This window comes from Rhinoraja longicauda, chromosome 4 (genome assembly GCF_053455715.1).
Source record: "Rhinoraja longicauda isolate Sanriku21f chromosome 4, sRhiLon1.1, whole genome shotgun sequence".
Lineage (NCBI taxonomy): Eukaryota > Metazoa > Chordata > Chondrichthyes > Rajiformes > Arhynchobatidae > Rhinoraja > Rhinoraja longicauda.
In genome coordinates, this window is record NC_135956.1 from 71,390,192 (window position 1) to 71,408,157 (window position 17,966).

At 41.5% G+C, this 17,966-nt stretch overlaps 1 protein-coding gene across 6 annotated transcripts in view; it reads left to right on the plus strand.

Annotated features, from left to right (window-relative positions):
- Positions 1-17,966, plus strand: part of vps13b (vacuolar protein sorting 13 homolog B) — a 752,723-nt gene that overhangs the window by 39,570 nt on the left and 695,187 nt on the right. For all 6 annotated transcript variants that reach the window (XR_013547184.1, XM_078398050.1, XM_078398047.1 and 3 more), the window contains exons 5-6: positions 14,788-14,955; positions 17,218-17,399. Coding sequence is in view for 5 of the 6 variants with exons in the window: in XM_078398050.1 (XP_078254176.1) it covers positions 14,788-14,955; positions 17,218-17,399 (350 nt within the window). In the remaining variant the exon portion in view is untranslated. The remainder of the gene's footprint in view (positions 1-14,787; positions 14,956-17,217; positions 17,400-17,966) is intronic.

A 17,966-nucleotide genomic window follows, 5' to 3' on the forward strand; every position in this document is an offset into this window, starting at 1 on the left:
CTGGGCCAAATGCAGGCAGGTAGGATTAGTGTAGATGGGGCATCTTGGTTGGTGTGGGCAAGTTGAGCCAAAGGGCCTGTTTCCATGCAGTATGACTCGATAAAAGCATGCCATCTTCCCTTTGGGCACATTAAAGCCCTTGGAACTCAAAATTGAATCCCGCAATTTCAGATAATTGTAATTCTGACGACAACCTATCAAATAAACACTACTTTCACGTGAAATTATTTAAGTTAAAGTATTTTGCTTTTAATTTTTTGCATAATGTAATGAATTCTGAATTGGTAAACTGCATAAGGGTAATTTGCGGACTGAATAACATATTTCAGTGCTATATATCCTGTCTAATTCCATGTGTCAAGCTACCTCTCAGGGTCTCCTAAATAAACAAAGAACTCCTGTAATCCATCTTCGTGTTATACACATTGAAAACAGTTTTGAAGGACCTATTGTCTGGAAAGAGCAGTAATTAATGTATCAAAAGAGCAGTAATTAATGTATCAATTAAATCAATTTTTTAATGCATTGTTAGCTTTTACAAAAGAGGTGCAAGACAAGGGTTTTGTTAAAACTATTGTTCAGAATCTGGCAATATTAACAGTATTGATCTTCATGTGTATCATTCAAAATATTACAATTCAAGTTGTCCAAAGTCACTATTTTGGTCTTGAGGTTAGTTCGTAAAATAGATAATAAGTGCACTTGCTAACCACCACTACTAATATGTAAAATAGACTAATATGCACAATGTACATTTTATTAAAGATAGACACAAAAAGCTGGAGCAACTCAGTGGGCCAGGCAGCATCTCTGGAGAGAAGGAATGGGTGATGTTTCAGGTCGAGACCCTTCTTCAGACCAGTCTGAAGATGGGTCTCTACCCGAAACATCACCCATTCCTTCTCTCCAGAGATGCTGCCTGTCCTGCTGAGTTTCTCCAGCTTTTTGTGTCTATCTTCGGTTTAACTGCAGCATCTGCAGTTCCTCCCTGTACATTTTATGAACCTTAGTTGTCAGACTCGGCATTTTGTTGTTTTGATCTTAATCTGTGTTTACCTATTTCTACCTTGATATAGATACGGCATAGATTGGTATTTGGGGGATTTCATATTTTTAAGATTAGTCTTTTTTTGAATAAAAGTGCATTTAAATCTTTCCTCTAGGAGACTGGTAATATTGGTGATATTGGCTTATTATTGTCATGTGTACTGAGATTATAAAAAGGTTTGATATTCTTGCTATCTGGACAAATCAGGAAGTGCAAAAGATAACAAAAACAGAGTGCAATAGTCAAGGGTGTTTTATTGTCATATGTCCCAGATAGAACAATGACATTCTTACTTGCAGAATATAATGTTCCAACTACAGAGAGAGTGTGGATCAAAATAAAAATGCAAGGTCTGCAATGAGGTAGATTGGAAGATCAGTAATTCATCCCTAGCATATGGGAGATCAAGTCAGGAGAAGGATGACAGTGGGGGAAGAAGCGGTTCCAAAGGTACCATGAAGTTAATGGTGCTGTTGGTGTTGTTGGTGGGGCGGTGGTGGTGGTGGAGGAGGCTGGTTTGTGTGATGGATTGGGTTGCATTCACAACTCTGCAATTTCTTGCTTGGCCAGAGCAGTAATGATACGAGCTGTGGTGCATCCAGATAGGATACTTGCGATGGTGCAGCTGTAGAAATTGTTAAAACTCTTTGAAGATATGCTGAATTTCCTTAGTCTTCCGACTCTTGGCGGTAGCATCAATGTGGTTTGGTACTAGGACACATTGCTGGTGATATTTGCAGCTAGAAAGTTGAAGCGATCGCGATCACCTCCACTTCAGTACCATTGATGCACACTGAGGTACACCCCTCATCCCGCTTCCTGAAGTCGCCGACCAGCTCCTTTGTTTTGCTGACATTTGAGGGAAAGGTTGTTGCCTTGTCAACTTGCTACTGAGCACTTATCTACTTCCTGTATGCTATCTCGTCATTGTTTGAGATCCGGCCCACTACAATGGTGTCTTCTGCAAACGTTTAAATGGTGTTCGAGCAGAATTTGGCTGCACAATCATCTGTGTATAAGGAGCAGGGAAAGGAGCTGAGGACACAGGCTTCATGGGTATAGAGAATTATCATGGTGGATGTTCTGTCGCCTATCCTTACTGGTTGCCGTCTATGGGTCAGGAAGTTAAGGATTCAGTTGCAGAGTAGAGTGCTGAGATCTAGGTCCAGGAGTTTGGAGCTGGGTTTGGTTGGAATTATGATGTTGAAGGCAGAGATATAGTCAAATATGTGTGGGATGTCACTGTGCTGGTTATCCAGATGTTCTGGGGATAAATGTAGGGCTAATGAAATGGCATCTGCCATGCATCTTTTGAGGCAGCTGGCTAATTGCAGTGGACCATGGCTGTCCAGGAGGCTGGGGTTGACATGCACCGTGACCAGCCTCTCAAGGCACTTCATGATAAAGGGTTTCAGAGCCATTGGACAGTAGTAAATGAGGCACGCTACCTTGTTTTTCTTTGGTACTGGATGATAGAAAACCCGACCTATTGGCTTTTTAAAAAATTCATCTTGCAATCTGGATGTTGCTGACAATGCTGGCATTTATTGTTCATCGTTAATTGCCTCTGAACAAAGCAATTGGTGGATGTGAATTACACACGAAAAAAGGGTCTAAAACATAAGGATGGCAAATTTCTGTTCCTGATGGGCATTAGTTAATTGGATGTTTTTTGTAGCAACTTGGTAGTTTCATGGTTACTGTTATTTCGACAAACTTTCTTAAAGTTCCAGATTTATTTAATTACATAAGTTTAATTTCCCAAGTTACCCAGGTGGGATTCAAACTCTCGTCCTTGGGTGTTCAGAGCTCTGGCTAATAGCCCAGTAGCTTCACTACTATGCTGACGTTTACAGTGGAGTTTGCCTAGCTTTTTCACTGACTTCAATTTCCACTTCAATCTGTCTTAGTCTATTTCCTGTCCTTCCTCTCTTTCTCCAGAACTCCCCAGACCTCTGCCAATCCCACGCTACCCAAACCGAGCTCATCACACGCTCTTTTGCAATATGAGTGTCTGTAATTTGTTTCATAATGCTTTCTGTCTCTTGTTGGTAGATAATCTCCCTTCGCTATTCCTCTCATTCTCATACTTTGCACATGCGGTAATTTCTTCCAGTTTTGACAAAATACATATCCAACACATTAACTCATCTGTTTTCACCTATCGAGTATTTTTTGTTTTTGTTTTAATCCCCTTTGATATGGTTACAGTTCAGAAATGGAAATTATATTGAAAGCTCCCAAGATTAGCCTTCAGCGCCATTTGTCAGCCTTGGAGTTTTCATCCATTTCAAAGTGGAAAAAATTAGGTCAAGTATTAGAACATGTACATTGGGCCACACAGTCTGCCAACAGATGGCCAAAGTTTTGAGGCACCAAAAGATCATTGGCTTGGCATACCAATGTGGAACCAAAAACACATGTTGCATTTTATATTTGACGGCTGAGGGGATTGGATACCTTGGTACAAGGTTTTATTATCTTTCAAAGTGAGACCTATTCCTGCGTACTTTGAATAAATTACAATTGGAATGATTTCTGACATTGAAACCACCATATTAGTGAGAGAACTCCTATTAAAATGATTGCTTGTCCCAATCAGCGCACATTTCAGGAACTGGGCAATGTTTTTTTGGCTCTTCAGATAAGTTTGCTGAATCTGGGTGGCCTTTCTGAAACAGGTACTTGAGATGCATCAACGGGTATTTATGTCTCTTGATGCTACAGATACCTGTTGCTACAGATAGCTCCAACTGCTGTAGTGTCAGCTTTGAATAATCTGGAAGAAGTGAATGGAGCTTTGAAGTGAAACTTCTCACACTTTGTGCAGATGATTGTATTTGAGCATTTAATTTGATTGTGTTCTTGTAACCCATTGCAGCCGAGAAACAGTTATTTCCAATCCATACATTTCAAAAATATCAAAAAGTTAAAAAAGAAAGGGTCTGAAGAAGGGTCCTGACCTAAAATGCCATCTAATGCATGTTATCCAAAGATGCTGCCTGACCTTATGAGTTACTCCAGCACTTTGTGTCTTTTTTGTTAAACCAGCATTCGCAGTTCCTTGTTTCCTCGAAAAGATCCTAGTTGCTATTGAAATCAGAAAAATAATATAATGGATTTGAACTGAAATGCTACTGTAATATGCAATGCCAGTTTTGTGACATATATTGTTTGTTTTGAAAGAGAACAGTAAAGCCAAAATATGTGATGCATTGACAACCTCACTGCAAAGATTTAAGTTTCCAAATGTTTGGGTATTTCTTTTTGAAAGGTTAGTTTCTTTTGACTTACTAACTGTTATTCAATGTTGCACTGAAATGGTAGACATATTCTCATATTGCTGGAAGGATAATTAGGTGACGAAATATGACCTTTGCTTTCAGCTCCAACATCACAATATAAATTTGTTTTATTTCCCTTTAATAATGAATGGGAAGACTGAAGCATGAAATATATTAAATGGGAATAGTGGGTGGGAACAATTTCAAGAATAACATTCTCAAGGGGCTTCTTGTTGATGTGTCAAACCACAGAAGAAGCTTTTTAGTATGGGAATAGAAAAGCAAAAATCAACTTCCTATTTTTGAAGTTACAAGGAACTGCAGATGCTGGTTTAGCAAAGAAAGACACAATCCACGTCGCCGATCCATGTTCTCCAGAAATGCTGCCTGACCTGCTGATTTACTCCAACATTTTGTTTCTTTCTATTTTTCTATCTGTTCTGACCACAAATTGTCTATTGGCTCAAGGTAAAGTGGAAGGAAATTATCAATTTTACATCGATAAATATTTGAAAGTGCTATCCATAGGTTATATAGTTGTTAGCCCTAACTTTATGTGCATTCTGAACTGAGTCAGAAGGTCATGAGTTCAGGCCCCACTTAACCTTGGCTCGCAGTGTAATGTAATATTCCAAGTGCCAGCTTTTGAATGAGCTGTTAAGCCAAGGTTCTGCCTTCCCTCTGAGATGGATGTAAAAGGTTGCATCGCACCGCATTCACCGCAACTGGTGAATTCTTCCAGCTGTATGTGTATTCATCCCTAAACTAATATTATTAAAACAATGGAACTTAATGGCAGATGGCATTTAATCCAGATAAATGTGTGGTATTGCATTTTGGTAAGACAAGGCAGGGCAAGATGTATGCAGTAAATGGTCGGGCTTGGGGAGTGTTGTAGAACTGAGACTCCTTGGGGCGTAGGTACATAGTTACTTGAAAGTGGCAACACTGGTGGACAGTGATGAAGAAAACGCTTGGCATAATTGTCTTCATCATTCAAGGCGAATTGGAATGTCATGTTTCAGCTGGACAAGACATTGGCAAGGCCACATTTGGAATGGTATATACAGTTCTTGTTCTGTTAGAGGAAGGATATCATTACATTGGAAAGAGTGCAAAATAAGATTTACGAGTAAGTTACTAGGTCTGGAAGTTTGAATTATCAGGTGAGTCTGGATAGGTTTGGACTTTTTTCATTGAAGTGTTGGAGACTGAAGGGTGACTCTACCGAGGTATATAAAATCATAAAGGGCATCGATAAGGTGAATCGCCACATTCTTTTTCCAGGGTAGGGAAGTCTAAAAGTAGAGGCATAGTTTAGTGAGAGGATTTGAGTTTGAGTTTAGTTTATTATCATGTGCATCGAGGTATACTGAAAAGCTTATGATGCACTCAAGCCATCCATGGTGGACAAATACACGATAAAGGGAATAATGTGAATAACTGAGGCAGAGGCAATTTTTGGCGCCATATCTGAGGAAGGATATGCTGGTGCTGGTGAGGGTCCAGAGGAGGCTTACGAGAATGATCCCTGGTATGAGTGGGTGAACAGATTATGAGCATTTGACAGTACTGAGCCTCCACTCGCTGGAGTTTAGAAGGATGAGGGGGGGAACCAAATTGAAATTTACCGAATATTGAAAGGCCTGGATAGAGTGGATGTGGATGTGGAGTGGATGTGGACGAAATATGACCACTGGATGGAGTGGATGTGGAGAGGATGTTTCCACTAGTGGGAGAGTCTAAGACCAGAGGCCATTCCCTCAGAGGGCAAGGACCACCTCAGACGCTCTTCATCTGTTCAATCTGTTCCGTTTTCCAAGCCCCCACTCCCTCATCTTGACCATGGATGTCCAGTGACTCTCCACCTCCATCCCTCACCAGGAAGGTCTTAAAGCCCTCAGTTTCTTCCTCGACTGCAGAACCAGCCAATTTCCGTCTACTAATACTCTCCTCCACCTAGCAGAGCTGGTCCTTACCCTCAATAACTTCTTCGACTCCTCCCACTTCCTCTGAATCCAAGGCGTAGCTTTGGGCACTCGCATGGACCCTAGCTATGCCTGTCTGTTTGTAGGGTACGTTGAACAATCACTGTTCCAGGCGTACACTAGCCCTATCCCCAAACTCTACCTACTACCTCCTGCACCCATGCCGAACTCACTGACTTCATCAACTTCACGACTAATTTCCATCCTGCACTCAAATTCATTTAGACCATCTCCGACATCTTCCTATAGTATAAGAAAATAACTGCAGATGCTGGTACAAATCGATTTATTCACAAAATGCTGGAGTAACTCAGCAGGTCAGGCAGCATCTCGGGAGAGAAGGAATGGGTGACGTTTCAGGTCGAGACCCTTCTTCTTCATCCGACATCTTCCTACTCTTTCTAGATCTCACCGTCTCCATCATAGGAGACAGACTATTGACCAACATCTGTTACAAACCTAGTGACTCCCATAGCTATCTAGACTACACTTCTTCCCACCCTGCTTCCTGTAAAGACTCTATCCCCATCTCCCAATTCCTTCGTCTATGCTGCATCTGTGCCCAGGATGAGGTTTTCCATATCATGTCATCGGAGATGTCCTCATTCTGTTGGAAACGGGGCTCCCCTCTTCCATTATAGATGAGGCTCTCAATCGATTCTCCTCGATATCCCGCAGCACCACTTTTGCTCCCCCTCCCCCCATTTGTAACAAGAACAGAGTCTTCCTTTTCCTCACCTTCCATCCCATTAGCCGTCACATGCAGCATATAATCCACCAACATTTTCGCCACCTCCAACAAGATCCCACTATTGGTCACATCTTCCCATCTCCACCCCTTTCTGCTTTCCGCAGAGACAGTTCCCTCCGCAACTCCCTGGTCAACCTGTCCCTTCCCACCCAAATCACCCCTCCCTAGGTACTTTCCCCTGCAGCTGCAGGAGTTGCAACACTTGTCCCTTTACCTCCCCCCTCGACTCTATCCAAGGACCCCGACAATTTTTCCAGGTGAGGCAGAGGTTCACTTGCACCTCCTCCAACGTCATCTACTGTATCTGCTGTTCCAGGTGTCAACTCCTGTACATCGGTGAGACCAAATGCAGGCTTGGCGATCGTTTAGCTGAACACCTCCGTTCAGACCGCCTTAACCTACCTGATCTCTCGGTTGCTCAGCACTTTATCTCCTCCTCCCATTCCCAATCTGACCTTTCTGTCCTGGGCCTCCTCCATTGTCAGAGTGAGGCCCAGCTCATAATTGGAGGACGAGCACCTCATGTCTCTCTTGGGTAGATGACACCCCAGTGGTATGAACATTGACTTCTCTAACTTAAAATAGCCCTTGCTTTCTCTCTCCATCCCCTTCCCCTTCCCAGTTCTCCCACCAGTCTTTCTGCCTCTGACCACATTCTATCTCTGTCCCACCCCCTCCCCTGACTTCAGTCTGAAGAAGGGTCTCGACCCGAAACGTCACTCATACCTTCTCTCCAGAGATGCTGCCTGTCCCGCTGAGTTACTCCAGCATTTTGTGTTTACCTTCGATTTAAACCGGCATCTGCATTTCTTTCCTACATCGTGGCGGCGCCTAACGGCAGCGGCTGACTAGCAGTCTGTCCGTCTTTTTTTTGTTGAGTGTCGGTGTTGGGATGATTTTTATATATATTTTTTTGGTTGTGTATGTGTGGGAGGGGGTGGTGGTGTGTGGGGGGTGGGGGTGGGTGTGGGTGGGTGGGTGTGGGGAACTTTTCTCTTCCTCACGGCGTGGGGTGCGGCTCGGCTGCGGGGCCTAACATCACCCGGTGCGGCTCAGCCGCTGGACTTTACATCCCGGTGCGGCTTGGCCGCTGGACTTTACATCCCGGTGCGGCTTGGCCGCTGGACTTACATCGCCCGGTGCAGCTCGGCTGCGGGGCTTAACACCGCCCGGTGCAACTCGGCTGCGGGACTTTACATCGCCCGGTGCAGCTCGGCTGCGGGGCTTAACACCGCCCGGTGCAGCTCGGCTGCGGGGCTTAACACCGCCCGGTGCAACTCGGCTGCGGGACTTAACACCGCCCGGTGCGGCTCGGCTGCGGGACTTTTCACCGCTGGTGCGGCTCGGCTGCGGGACTTAACACCGCCCGGTGCGGCTCGGCTGCGGGACTTTTCACCGCTGGTGCGGCTCGGCTGCGGGACTTAGCTGCGCAAGGCTTGGTCGCGGGCCTTTCATCGCCCGGTTCGGCCGCGAGACGTTTCAGCGCCCGGTGCGGGGACTGTGCGGGTCGGTCGGGGACGAGCTGTCTGTCCGTGGGCGTGGGGAAGAGAGGGGAAGTTTTGTTGCCTCCATCACAGTGAGGGGGTGTTTGGAGTCACTGTGATGGACGTTTGTGTTGGGGTCATGTGTCTTGTGTTCTTTTTTTTTTCTATGATTGCTATGTAGTTTCTTTCGGTACTTCGGTACCGAACGACAAATAAAGCTCTGTTATACTGTTATACTGTTATAAGGTTTAACAGCGACCTGAGGGGCAACTTTTTTAAACAGTGGATGCTGCACATATGAAATGAGCTGCCAGAGGAGACGCTGGTACAATTAGTACATTTAAATTACACTTGGATAGGAAAGAAATATGAGGTAGGTGAAAGCAAGTGGGTCTAGCCAAGAGTTAAGCCAAAAGGTCTTTTCTGTGCTTTATAACTCTGAATTCATAGGCAGACTCCATGTCAATGCATCTCGCCATTATTGCATTTTCCTCTGTTCTGAGTCCTGGGATCGTGGTTTGGTTGTGTGAGGAGAGATTAAGACATACTAGGACTGTAATCTCTTGAGTTCAGAAGAATTGACGGGTGATCTTAGTGACGTGTACAGAATTCTTTGTGGCTTGATAAGGTAGAATTGGTGTTTACTCTGGAACAAAGGGATATAATCACAAAATAAGGGGTCACCCATTCAGGACAAAGACAGGAAGAAATTTCCCCATCGAGCGAGTATTGAACTCGTGAAACCACTGCCCCAGATGGCTGCAGAGTCTCCATTGCTGAGTTTGTTCAAGACAGAGACCAATGTATTTAGATATTAGGAGAACAAGGGATAAAGGGTTCATGAAGTAACATTGGTCATGACACTAAATGGCAAAGCAGGCAAGAAGGATCATGGAGCTTCTTGCTGCCGCCCTGATGTTCTTTTCTGTCCTCCATGCTGATGGCTTGTTGACATTGACAAGACAACATGGGCACAAAATGTAATGTATGTAATCAAGAGCAGTGTACATTTCCAAGGAAATACTAGCATTGTGGAATTCTGTTAGACCAAAGTTCTTGGTGCAGCTTCGTCAGGAAGCTGTAGTAGTCATTTCATGGTGTCATATTGCACGGAACAGGCCCTTCGGTCCAATTCGTCCATGCCGACCAAGTGGCCCCATCTATAGTTATCCCGTGTACCTGCTTTTGGACGATATTCCTCTAAACCATTCCTCTCCATGTATAGAAACATTGAAAATAGGTGCAGGAGTACGCCATTCATCCCCTAGAGTCAGCACCACCATTCAATATGATCACGGCTGATCATCCAAAATCAGTACCCCATATCCCTCGATTCTGTTAGCCCGAAGAGCTATATCTAACTCTCTCTTGCAAACATCCAGTGAATTGGCTTCCACTGCCTTCTGTGGCAGAGAATTCCACAGATTCACAAAAACTAAAACAGTTTTCCTCATCTCAGTCCTAAATGGCCTACCCCTTAAGAGAGAGAGAGAGAGAGAGAGATACAGAGGGGGAGAGACAGAGAGAGTGTATATAAAACCATTTTTCAATGTGAAGTAAACTTTTCTCTTTCTCATTAGAACCAGTTTGGGGACCTATATGACAGAGATGTGAATGGTGTATATTAATAAGCTGGTGGTTTCACTCCTCAACACAACTCCTGTCTTACTGTCTCTAGATATGCAGGAAAACAATTTGGCTACCGAGTCCTACATCTCGCTGGGTCCAGTGCAGTGTTCCGTCTCTCCATATCCGATCAAGTGTCTTTTAAATGTTGTTACTGTACCTGCATCAATTATTTCCTCTAGCAGGGTGGTCCATATACCTATCACACTCCAGGTGAAAAAGGTTTCCCCCTCAGGTTCCTATTAAATCTTTTCCTTCTTACCTTAAACCTATGCCCTCTGGTTCTTGATTCCTCTACCCTGGGAAAAAGACTATGTGCTTTCAACCTATCTATTCCCCTCATGATTGTACATATCTGTATAAGATCACTCCTCAGCTTCCAGCGCTCCAAGGAATGAAGGCCAAGTATGCCTAACCTCTCCCTGCAGCTCAGGCCCTCGAGTCCTGGCAATATCTGGTAAAGCCTCTGTCAAGATTGACTACATTAAAGTTTGAGGACTGCCACTGAAAATGTACAGGAAGGAACTGCAGATACTGGTTTACACTGAAGATGGACACAAAATGCTGAAGTAACTCAGTGGGACAGGCACCATCTCTGGAGAGAAGGAATGGGTGACATTTCAGACCCAGTCTGAAGAAGGGTCTCGACCCAAAACGCCACCCATTCCTTCTCTCCAGAGATGCTGCCTGTCCAGCTGAATTACTCCAGCATATTGTGTCTATCTTCAAAGAAAATATTTGCTTATTCATGGAGGACAATTGATTTACTTCAAAATAGGTCATTAACCTGAAAGGTTAACTCATTTCGGTATTCACAAAGGCTTCTTTACTGGCGAGTTCTTCCAGCATTTCTTTTTTTATTTTAGATTCCAGCATCAACAGTTTTATTTGTTTTCCATCACAGAATTGTAATAACATGGTAGGAGGAAAAAACTGCACCAGCTGGATGTAAAACTAATCCAGATAGCTCCACTTCTCAACCCTCTTCTCATAACCCTACATATTCTTTCCTTTCAGAAATATATGTAGACAGATTATGGAAGGATGTAAACACAATAGTGTTGCCTTAGGATGTGTGACGTGTGATCTATTGTCTTGTGACTTTATCTTTCCCAATGTTGAATGGGACTTTCTTCAAGCAAGAGGCTTCGATGGGGTAGAATTTGTTTGGTGCTTCTATGACGGTTTTTTGAAACAGTACGTGGATAGTCAAACACGAGGAAGAACCTTACTGGACCTTGTATTTGGAAATGAGCCTGACTATGTGACTGGCATTTCAGTGGGAAAACATTTTGGGAACAGTGGTCGGAATTTCTCACATTTTAAGATAGTTAGGAATAAGGATGTGGGGAAAAGTACCAAATCTGCTGAGGGAAAATTACCAGAGGAGCTAAGGAGGAGAGTAAATTGAGAGTACCCGTTATTGGCTAAGTCCATGACATGTGGGAGTCATTTAAAGACCAATTTAATAGAGTTCAGGAAAAGCATGCTCCGGTAAAGAGGAGGGACAAGGATGGCAAGGCAAGTGAACCTTTGATGACAAGAGAGTGATTGTTCATTTAGTTAAAAATAATTATGGAGCATTATTTAAAGTTTAGGAAGATGAAATCAGACAGAGCATTTGAGGAACACAAAACAGGAAAGAACCTGAGCAGTGAAATACGAGGGCCAAAAAGGGTCAGGAAGTCTGAAGAAGAGTCTCGACCCGAAATCTCTCCAGAGATGCTGCCTGTCCTGCAGAGTTACCCCAGTATTTTGTGTCTGTCTTCGGTGTAAACCAGCATCTGCAGTTCCTTCCTGCACATGAAATTTCATTAAAGAGAATTCCAAGGCATTTTTATATACATGTTATACCACACAGGGAGAAAGGAAGGAATTTAGCACTGTCTGAAGCTCTTGCATCTAAAGTATGCATCTGAGATCTGGTAACAATACTCAGTTGTGGTGGAACCAGTATTTTATAAAAAATTATCAAGACTTCCATGATCTTGTACTTTGTGATTCTTCTTGGAAAGCACGGTTCCCATGTGCTGCATTAAACTACTTTCTCACCCTGCCCTGCCACTTTCAATAAACCCCCAGATATCTCTCTTCTTGCTTCAATTTTTAGAACTGTGCCCTCTAGCACCCACTAAAGAACCACATTTATGTTTCCATGCACACTGAGGAAAAGATAATCTATTTGCACATGTGTGGTTTCGGCTTTATTTCCTTTGAAATATCATATTATTTTTCTGGACAGGAATATTTTAGAACACAAGTGAATTTTGAATTTGTCACTGTTTGCCTGTTTGAACCAACCTGAGAGAAATCACCCATTCCGCAAAATGATTAGTCAATTGTAATTCACCGTAATGAGAAGAAGTTTAATTGTTATCCTCGACTGTTTTTATTGATGTGTGAGCTTCGGAGAACAGGAGTTTAGAGGGAATATGATGTGATAGAAATCCTCCACATATCACAGATACTACCTTGTGTGTGTACAGATTGTAGGATCTTTAGCACTGTTATGATATTTACTTGAATATGTCCATCATATGGCCTCAGAAGAACCTTTCTGATGGTCTATAGAAACTGTTGACACTTAAAATAATTAAGTGGCTCATTAATCTCTTAAGAATTAAACTAAAACGGCCAACTTCTTTCCAGTTAGATTTCTGCAAGTGGCAGTATAAAATGGGTGGTTGAAAATACATTTTTCTCGTGACATAAATGGGAAACAAAGCTGGTACTGCTCCTGCACCACTATCAATGCTCACTTAAGCAGTCATTAAGTAGAAAAATTTGCTCTGCATCCCTTACAGAACACATTTCAGCATGTTGTCATCTACCAGCCAGGACTCCAATTAAAGAGATTCCTCATCTTGGTTCCAAATTAAACCAATCACTCAATTCTGATGCTTGATAAACATATGTTCATCATTAAAGTCTACAGCCACATATGTGCTGCAGTTCTCTTGGAGGATGGCCCGTCTCATCTTTATTACCTCTAAAAGGGAATCAGTCAACTGTGAACTCTTAGTTACAGATTCTTCTTGCGGAAAGCATCCAATGATAGAGTTACCATAAGTTCAGTTCCTAAGGTCTTTCCACAGGGAATTTCAGATTTCCTTGTTAGTGCAAAGGGTAAAAACTGTTCTAGTAATGGATATAAAAATACTTCTGCACAGCAGAACTTTTTAACACTGAATGTTTATTAGTGAGAGGATTGAAAAAAAATCTTTGAGGTTATGATATTTCACTCCTGCATTTTGCAGATGATGTTGTTTAATAAGCGCTGGGAATGCAAATGGAGTTAGTTTTTCCAACCAAGACATGGTTGAACAATTTTAAATAGGTTTCTTCCCAGTAGGCTGTTATGCAGGTGCTGACTATGTCAATTGTTGACACAACTCAAGTCTCTCTGTTTAATAGAGAGTGCACTGTCGAGCACCAGCATGCTGGCCTTTACAAATTAGATCCAGAAATAAAAATAACAGGAGGTTAAATGTTAGCTTACTGTTTTTTTGCAATGGGTGGGAGCAGGCTGGGAGAAGAACTAATGGGAGCAAAATTCATTTCAAAGCCTCATGAGGCGATACTTAAAGTATTGAAGTACTGGAAATACTGTATCCAGTTTAACCATTTGTATTTAAGCAGGGTTAACAACAACTTTAACAGAATTAAAACTACTCTGTTAAATTTGTTGTTAAATCTGCTTGAGATCTAGAGCAGACCTTTTAAGCATACTGTTTGTGAAAATTGCTCATAACAGAGCTTTATTATAGTCAAATAAATTGAATCATGTTCAGCATTGGAATATCTGCAAACAAATTTAATTGTACCCCGTGAAAACAAGCTAAATAATTAATTATCAACAGCAGTAGAAAAAATAAGAAGTGAAGTGTAATTTTAACCAATCACATTTTTTAATTTTCTAAATTCCATTTAAAGTGTCTGCATTATATTTTCATTTTCAATAAGAATAATTTTTTATGGAAAAATACATTGATATGTTTAAAGCCCCAACACAACCAATTCTGTTGGTGGTTTGTATGTTTTCGAGCCGCATTGAATTACTTTATAATTTCTGGGGTGCTTCTTATGGGAACTCTGGAAATCTGTTGAGAGTACAAATACAATTTTTCTAGAATCTTTTGCTCTGTTTTATTCCTTGCTACTATTGATTATCATTAACAAGATAAGAAAAAGAAAGTTCGAACAGACAACATGGTTGAAAGTATGTAGTTTGTAACTGGTAGCTCAGTTTTATGTGTAGGATCACGAGGAGCCATCTACAGTAGATCTTCACAGAATGCTGGAGTAACTCAGTGGGACAGGCAGCATCTCTGGAGAGAAGGAATGGGTGACGTTTCAGGTAAAGACCCTTCTTCAAACTGAAGAAAGGGTCTGAAGAAGGGTCTCGTCCCAAAACGTCACCCATTCCTTCTCTCCAGAGATGCTGCCTCTCTGCGGAGTTACTTCAGCATTGTATGTCTATCTTTGGCGTAAATCAGCACCTGCACTTCCTTCTGACACTAAACAGTAATTTTTTTCTGTGTGTTAAAAACACACTGCGTAGAACTGAATTACATTAATTGTGCCTTTCTCTTTTATCCTTGTCCAGGTTATGTTCAAAGTCTGATTCGGCGTGTTGTCAACAATGTAAACATTGTAGTCAACAACCTCATCTTGAAGTATGTGGAGGATGACATTGTTCTCTCAGTCAACATTACATCTGCAGAATGTTTTACAGTGGATGAGTTTTGGGATCGAGCCTTCATGGACATCTTGGGTGAGTAAAATAGATTTCTTTCTTTCTGCTTCTGTAAGGCTGAGCATTCAAAATACACATGCCATTTTTAAATAAAGCAAGATAATTACAAACGAAAAGGAGTGTGTTATTTTGTTTCAAATTTTTAGTTATCATCATAGCACCTTCGTAAAGCTCATATGTAGGGTGGAGAGGTTGGTGAGGGACGAAAGATTTGAATGTCGTTGAGACTGTCGTAGAGCATTTAATCAAAATTAGGAGTATGTAAAATGCCAGAATTAAATGAGCAACAAGACCTTGGAGAAGTTTACAGTTGAAGGGGGGGGGGGGGGGGGGGGGGGGGGGGTGCAGGGTGTTGGGGGCCTTGTGAGGACAGGGTGGGGGAGGAGGTTGGGGCGGTGGGGACAGAGTGGGGGGAGAGACCAGAGAGAGATTTTAAAATGATTTCATCCTTCTCCTTGTGAACTGCGGTTGCTCCAAACTGTTCCCAATCTTGTCCAGTTCTGCCATCTATTCTCACCAGTTACTGAAACCGTAGCCATATTTTTGTTACATTTGCCTTGACCATTGCAATGTTTTTGTAGGTTTCCATTTCTACACAAAGGGAATAACAAAATTGAGGTATTATTGAACTATGAACCAAAGCAGACCAATGCAATTGGCATTTATGCGGGTATTATCAAGCAAGATGAAATGGAAACGGGGATGGTCATCTTATGATCTATGTGAAATAAGATTGGGCCAAAATGAGATCCGTGAGGCACATCACAGAAATGGTGGTGGATTGCAATCAGAAGCCATTGGATGTTATTTTCGATCTCAGACTCCAGTTAAGAGTAAAATTAAGTGAAGGAAATTCAACACAATGGATGATGGAAGAGAGCCTTCTAACAGTCCATGTACAATCCAACAACTGCATTTCCTTCATTTACTCTATTTTTTTTATCTCATCCAAAAGTTCTGTCAAGTACGTTAAATCGTACTTTTTCTCTTAACAAATCCACACTGTCTTGCCTTAATTAATACAATTTCCTCCAGGTGGCTATTAGTCCTGTTCTGGATAAATGTTTCTTTCAGCTTTCCTACCACAGAGGTGAAACTGAGTGGCCTGCAGTTGATGTGATTATCCCTGCTCCCTTTTTTGAACAAGCCCTTTCTCTGCTTCTCTCAAATCCTAGGATGATTTCCATTCGGTCCGAGTGGCTTTCCTATTTAAGTGCAGCCAACTTTTCAAATACCTCCATGCAATCAATTTTTAATGAATCCATCTCAACCATTTCCTTTACTATTATTTTGGAAGCCCCCTCTTTAGTTTAAAATAATACAGTGCATCTTGAAACAACTTGCGCAGAAATGACTAAACACTAAATTACTGACCAGAATCAGTAATTTAGATTTTTAGCAATTAAGTACCCATTTAGTACCTTTTAGCAGTGCCCTCAGCATTTGTGTTTAAGTTTCCATTATTGTCCTAAATGGGCCCACTCCTTCATGTACTGCTCTTTTCTATTTATATTTTGGGTTTTGCAGAATTCAGAGTAGCTCTTCTTTGCCGTAGATTCTTGGCTGATACATTCAATAAAACAGTTCTTCATATGCTTCTACTATTTGAAAAGATTCTGGGCAGTAATTTAGTGTTTAGTAATTTCTGCTCAAGTTGTTTCAAGATGGACCCTATTACTTAAAATTGCAAATTTTAACCAATTCCATTTTTGCAAGACAAATGTTGAGTTTTAAAGCAACAAAAAGCTTCTAATCAATTATCCTACTGGCAGAGAATATAACCTTTTAATGCCTAATAGATGACGAACAGCAAGAGGGGCAAGAGACGTGGATAGGCAGGATGTTTTTCTCATTGTTCTTTAAGCTTAATTTTTTTGAAATACTCCAGTTCACTTGGCTATGAATATATTTCATATATTCTGTTTATTTTATTTCTGACTTTCATGCTTTCCTTATTGTTTCACTTTTATCCTCTTCCTCCTGCCTCTTGCTTTAATTTTTAAAGGAAAAATGTGCTTAATATTTTGCAGATGAAAATGTCCAAATAATGAGTTTTCTATAGACTGTTAACCTGGCAAGTTTCAATGTTAAATTTTCACATAAAATAATAACCAAAATTTATGAAGTAAGTCTGTCAACATGTGGTAGTTTATGTAATGATGATATTTAAAAATTGTGCAGAGGTGTAAGCTATTCATTCGGAGCTTTCTGTTTTGACTAATTGTGCACGGTTGATGTCTTCATTTGTCTCACAATAATTTTAATCTGAATGCTTTACAGCTCCAGAACTGGTATTGAGGAAAGTGATCAACTTTGCTGATTGTACTGTTTGTCTGGACAAGCGAAATGCAAGTGGAAAGATCGAGTTTTACCAAGACCCTTTGCTCTACAAGTGCTCCTTCTGCACGAGATTGCACTTTACTTACGACAACCTCAACTCTAAAATTCCATCAGTTATTAAGGTATGTTTCCAAAAACTGTTTTGTAAAGCAAGGGTAATAATTCCCTCGGCACGTTGGACTAAATTATTATTGGTGGGTAGTTGCGGAAAATTGTAAGTGGATGTTGGTGACTGAGCTGTGAAGTTGCATTTATGAAATGATGATCATGGCACTTTATTCCCCAATTAAAGCAAATGCTTTTAGGCATTTCCTGATCAAATCGTTCAAAATATACAATGGCAGCTAAGGAAATTAATTTCAGTAAATTATATTAATCTGGCAAAAAAATAGGAATCAGTGATGGTAACTGTGAAACAGCTGGATTGTTGTAAGAACCCATCTGGTTCACTAATTTCCTGTAAGGAAGAAAATTTGCCCTTTTCCTTGGTCTGGCCTGTAAATTAATCCTGATGTGGTTGACTCTTAGCTTCGCCCCCTTGAAAGAAGTGCGAAGGCAGCAAGCACAAAGAATGTGCTATGATCAAAGTTAAAGCAGGAAGAAGTGATGTTTTACTGGTAATTGCACACTTCCATTTGGTGCTCCTCAGATAATGAACCAGTCTGTGCTGATATGCCGCTTGTTATGGA